Source organism: Cyprinus carpio, chromosome A11 (genome assembly GCF_018340385.1).
Source record: "Cyprinus carpio isolate SPL01 chromosome A11, ASM1834038v1, whole genome shotgun sequence".
NCBI lineage: Eukaryota > Metazoa > Chordata > Actinopteri > Cypriniformes > Cyprinidae > Cyprinus > Cyprinus carpio.
In genome coordinates this window covers 17,264,035-17,270,034 of record NC_056582.1, presented here as the reverse complement: position 1 = coordinate 17,270,034, position 6,000 = coordinate 17,264,035, and the positions used below count along the sequence as shown (strand labels likewise).

Below are 6,000 nucleotides of genomic sequence, written 5' to 3'. Positions count from 1 at the left end.
CCAAGCTACACACAGTACTGCTGACATGGTACACAAGTATACAAAGTACTGCCACATGGAGCCATTACTCTTTTTAGTGCAGAAAAGGAAAATACTCTCATTAAAATAACAATCTTAGGTTAAATAAGCTTAAACAAGAGGGTGAAGGTACAAGACATTTTTCTGGAGGTACTTTACACCAACAAGCAAAATTTGGCTTTTATATGAAGTGGTTTACAGGTGCTAGTCCACACGTACTAGCCCACCCACGTACTAGGTTAAACTGTTTAGTTTATGTTTTTTGTGTATGTTGTTTGGGTTAGGCAGAGTAATAGGTAGGATAAGTGGGCATGGATTTTGAAAGCACTTGGACAGTAATATGGATTAACGAAAATAACTGAGGGATGATTCTTTTACCACCAGTAACATCAGGCACACAAAAACTTTTTTTTTTTTTCTACATAAAAGCTTTTTAATACAACCAAATCACACTCAGTGCTAATCTTATTGAACAATTGTGATTACAACATCAGCAAAATTATTGCTACAACATTTCTTTCAATGTGTTACTTACAAAAATGCATTTTAAAACAGGTATACAGTACACCTAGTCTTGGGGAGCTTCGGACACTGCATCTGGCTGGTCTACATTTTGAAAAATGATGGGGATGGACTGCCACAAAGCCAGGACTGAACTTGAGTTATAATGGTTGCTTCAAGATGTTAAGCCCAAGGAGCCAAAGAATTTAGAAAGAAATCACGGCTTATCGCATTACATTCACATTCACGATCACGACGTGTTCGTACCCTTCGATTGGTCATAAACGCTTTCATTTTTCCCTTCCGGTCCTTATCACATACCTTATTTAATGTCTTACTCTCCCTCTTCTCATTCACATTCTCATGTCCTGCCAACTATGACTTAGTTTTTAGTGTGTTAGCGTATTAGCACACGTTCACATTCAAATGCTGAAACATCTTCTTTACAGTACGCTGGACTAGTTATCCTTGGGTTATGTAGTTTGCGAAGCACAACAACGGGAAGCTATGGACTACTTCAGCTCAAGGTTTCATGTCCATTGTGTTCAGAAACAATTCAGTAAATCTCCTCAGCTGCGCAGCTGCCGTCTGGCTCTCTTCATGCAGTCGAAGGTTGTCTTGACGAAGGTGTTGAACTTGTTCCTGCAGCATAGCCTTGTCTTCTTGCTCCTTTGGAGGATAATAACAAAGCACGTTACAAATAACTACCTTGAGGTGAATGCTGCTAACTGTGAAGCTTGTTAAGGATTTGTTTAAGCATTATGTTTGCGCCTGTTATTATGTTCGAGACTCTTACCTTCCTAAGGTCATACTGCAGCTGTCGGAGAATGAGCTCCAGCTTGTTAACCTTCCCCGTGAGACGAGTAGGAGAGCCTTCCCTGTTTGGATGACAGACAGACAGGAACAATTAGGCACACATATGGACAGACAGATGTGCATACAGACATGGAGAGATATATAGACAGACATACAGATAGAACGATGGATGGATGGATGATATCTACATCAGCACTTACCCTGCTGGTAGGGTTGAGGCGTCCACGCATGCCACTCTTCTGTTCAGCTCCTCAGAGAGCTCCAGAACCTGCTTGGTCTGCTCTTCTTCAGTCAGGGAACTCAGAGAGGTCGCAGTCTGATCTAAAAGTGAGCAAAGAATTATTCTGTTAAGTCGAAACATACATTATCAAATCTATACAGGGAAGTAACAGCCTAAGACTGTGAAAATGTTTATCATTTAATATAAGCCGCTGCACATTGTAAATATATATTTTTTAATCACTTAACAGCAATGCACAGAAAAAAAAACAAGCAGGAAATCCCTAAAGGCAGGAAACATGGTAATTCATACTGCTTCAGTTTAAGGTGATACAGGCTGATGTTTCAGGTAGGAGCTCTGAGCAACACCCAGAGAAAAGCTTATTAAATATGATCCTCCTTTTCAGCTCCTTCTGAGGTGTTAGAGCTAACTGTTAACCAGCTTCAGCAAAGCAAGGTGTTAATTAAGTGGGGAACGGAGCTAACGCAGCAGAAGGGTTAATGGCACGACAGGAGCGGGGTTCAGACGCTTTATAGTGCCGATATAGTGTCTTTACTTCCGCTTAGAGGGCAAAAGGGGGGGTGCACTGTCAAATGTGCTGTTTTTCTGTTGTGTCAATGTCTGCTCACTGATAGCAAAAGATGGAGCAACTGTTAATAATTGATTTTTATTGTTTTTATTGAGCTTAAATTAGAATTTACTCCATATCACTGGCATGTAACTGTCTAGATCTGTTTTTAAATACCAATTTCTATTCACTGATGTTCCAAAGATGGACTAAAAGTTAATGTTTGTTATTCTTAGTTTTATTAGTTATAATTTTAATTTATCCCATATCACTGACATAATGGGTGTTTTGCATTTGGATAAAACTATCTAGTTTTTAAAACATTTTCTATAAATTTATAGCAAAAAATGGACCAGAAGTTTTTTTTTCTTTTATGCAGTTTTAATTTGAATTTACCCCATATTACTGACATAAACGTTTTGTTTTATGCAAAAAAAAAAAAAAAAAAAAAAAATTCACAATCTAGACCAATTTTAAATACTAATTTCTACTCACTGATAGCAAAAGATGGATGAAAAGTTAATGTTTTAGTTTAAATGTAACTCATATCACTGAAATGAATGTGTTTTGCCCTTTCTATTATCTAGGTTCAATTTTTAAATACTGATTTTTACTAATTTATAGCAAAACATGGACCAAAAGTTAATAAATATGTTATTATAGAGCTTTTATTTGGATTCACACCACACATAAAGGTTGAACAAGTAGAAACATGTAGGTGTGGTCTTAGAAGTGGAGAGTTTCTTTATAAAGCTCTTTGTTAACAAGAATGCATGTCACGACCCTTTATATATATATTCAGCATACCGTGAGCAATCTCACAAGATGTTGACCTGCCATTGTTTCGTCAAACGCAGAGCTCAAACTGTTCATGAGGTTCCTTTAAGAAACTCTCAGCTCTTCTAACACCTTTCAGTGCTTCCTCCACCCCCCTCTCTCATTTCATTTCATTAACAGTCTCACAGTAAGGGGTGTTGTCTGAGCCAGAGTTGAACAGACAGATAATTATTAGCGCTCCGAACAAAAACACGCACAAAGCAGCACATGAAAATCACCTCCTCCCCACCCCCTTCTAGTTAGCACCCAAACCCTGAGGCAAAAGCTAACTTAATCATTTCTCCCACCATGAAATGTTGGTCTCATATTTGTCACAATTTCGGGATGGAGCTGCACACTCATTCCATTTTTCATATCCGTCAGGTCCCAAGAGCGAGGCTCTAAGGAGTTGCAAGAAAAACCAATGCTAGGAGGGGGACACTGGCTGCCTCGCCGGACACCCCTCCAGCCAATCAAAGCCATCTACCATGTATTTCCCCCCCCCCTCGTTCCACATGCAGATCAGAAGGAAATGTTCAGTTCAAGAAGAGCTGTGCCGTGCCCTCGCCAACATCCTCCATGGTCTCCACAGCGACCGGTTGAAGGTGAGGGAACAGCTGTAATTGCACATGAGTAAAAGCGTCCAAAACCCAAAATGTGTAATTACAGCGAGCAATGGCTTGAGTCATTTCCCTAAGTGGTGTCTTGCTGGGCTCACATTGTGATAATGGCTTAATTTCTCCATGCTCAAAATACATTCTCCGCTTCTAATTAGCACCTTGCGGAACAATGCGCCTTTAGGCAGTCACAGGAAATGAATGGGCGGAAAATAGAGACGTGGTGATTTCGACATGGTCAAGAGCAGTGTTGGCGATGGGTGCTGTTGTGCAACCTTCAGTTAACTTTGTTAATGGCATGTGAGAGTGGCTAAAGCTTTGTGCTGAGGGGAAACCTATGTCAGAACAATACAAATAATAGGACATTAAGGCATTTAAGTTTTTTTTTATTTTCAATACTTCTCTAGCCTACAGTGAATACATTGAAATCCAAAATTTTGCATTGTCTGCATTGCAAAGTCTGCATTGTCTTGGCTCCCAATTCACTAAAGGAATTATGCAAATCAGGTAAAGACACACACATACACACACACACACACACCAAAAGATTTTACTTTTACTTTACTGGGACAGAATACACTACCATTCACAAGTTTGGGGTTAGTAAGATTTTTTTTTATTAATTATACTTTTATTTAGCAAAGATGCATCTAAACTGAGAGTAAAGACTTTTATAATGTTACAATTTCTATTTCAAACAAATTACTTTCTTTTTAACTTTCTATTTATCAGCATATTCAAATGATTTCTGAAGGATTATGTGACACTGAAGACTGGAGTAATGATGCTGTAAATTCAGCCTTGCTATCACAGGAATAAATTACATTTTAAAATATATATTAAAATGGAAACAGCTATTTTAAATTGTAATAATATTAAATTGTAATAATATTATACTGTTTTTACTGTACTTTTTCAAATGTAGCCTTAGTGAGCATAAGAGACTTCTGTCAATTAATCTTACAGACCCCAACATTTTTTACAAATAAAATTATATATACTGCAACATTAATTGTGCTGAGCTAACAATGCTGACCTTTGTGAATAAGGCAAATTTTATAATGAGACTCATTTGCATTAAAAAAGGGATGTCTGAGCTCAAAGGATTGCCAATGACTCAATTTAAATATTTACTGCACAGTGTTATTTAAGCTAGTGCCTGGTAATGCTGAACTAGTTAGTAAGAAAGATTTTTTGTGCTAAAATACTCTGTGCTGTTGAATGAATCTGCCTCAGTTTTTGTCAGACAAGAAAATATCGGACTGCATTTGTCTGGTACAAAATTTTCCATAGAGTCAAAGGGTCAGTGCTGTCCCTGTGGAAAAATACCCAGTAGTTGTTCATTCCACAACAATGAGCAATGAGTTTATGATCACAAAGCTTGCTAAGCAGGTCAAGACCGTTCTCAGCTGTGAATATGGTGTTTCTCAATGACAAACCAACATACTGTATTTAGTGTATATGACGGAAGCTTGTACCTTCGAAAGCCCGTGCAGCATCCACAAGATGTGACCAGATGAGACCAGAAGAGGGGTCAGGCAGGGGCATCATACCAGTGTCCACCAGCTTGGCCTTGTCAGCCAGTGAGCCGTCAGAGAACCAGAGCTCATCTGCCGAGACAGCACACAGAGTTCATTAGAGGACAGTCAGAGTGCATGTTTAGATGGGACTCATCCCCCATTCTCACAGCCTAAACGCCATCTCACCAGTCTATACAGAAACAGACTTATCAATTTGACCATTTCAATATTCAAGCATCATACTGAGACTTCTATGTTCATTGATTTTGTCTCTTTATTTCTTCATGATTCAGTTATTTTCTCTTGTGAACAGTCACCCAGTTGGAAGTCCCATTTGTAACCCATTTCACTTCTACAGCATGACGTATTTCGGAGGGATTTTTTTTTTAAATCACTTCATCCTTCATCCACTTCAAATTTTCATCCATCAATTGATTGGTTATTAAAATTATATCAGAAAGGAGCTAAATTTGCACACTGGTTTGCTAAAATAATGCTTAAACAGTCATATGCCATATAATGAATAATAATAATACTTAATTATTAACATTATTTAAAAATAGGCCACAAGGCCTACGTTGCCTCCATGAAAAAGTCATTTCTGAGAAAGAGAGCAATTTTATTTTGATTAAAGATTATGAAGACATTTTAATTTGGAATAATGTGCACCAAGGAATCATTCACAATAAGAGCAGAAACATTGATTAGGAAAGTCAAAAAGGCTCCAATCTGATTCCATGTTGACTTTAAAGTGCTATTTGAACAGAACATTCTCTGACCTATAACTCAACTCATGAGAGACCACAATTACACTTGAACCACTCATCATGGATATAATGATCAATTCGATTAAGAGGAAACTGAGACAGTCACTGAGGACACAACTGAATGGACCTGACCGCTGCATAAACTACATTAAACACT

The 6,000-nt window shown here is 38.0% G+C and overlaps 1 protein-coding gene across 1 annotated transcript in view; it reads right to left on the bottom strand.

Annotated features, from left to right (window-relative positions):
• Positions 1-307: 307 nt before the first annotated feature.
• LOC109074686 (signal-induced proliferation-associated 1-like protein 2) overlaps positions 308-6,000 on the bottom strand; it is a 65,540-nt gene continuing 59,847 nt past the window's right edge. Inside the window, exons 18-21 of the mRNA XM_042766594.1 lie at positions 5,035-5,166; positions 1,536-1,656; positions 1,316-1,397; positions 308-1,188 (exon numbers count right to left, since the gene is read on the bottom strand). Coding sequence (XP_042622528.1) covers positions 1,042-1,188; positions 1,316-1,397; positions 1,536-1,656; positions 5,035-5,166 — 482 coding nt within the window. The 3' untranslated portion in view covers positions 308-1,041. The remainder of the gene's footprint in view (positions 1,189-1,315; positions 1,398-1,535; positions 1,657-5,034; positions 5,167-6,000) is intronic.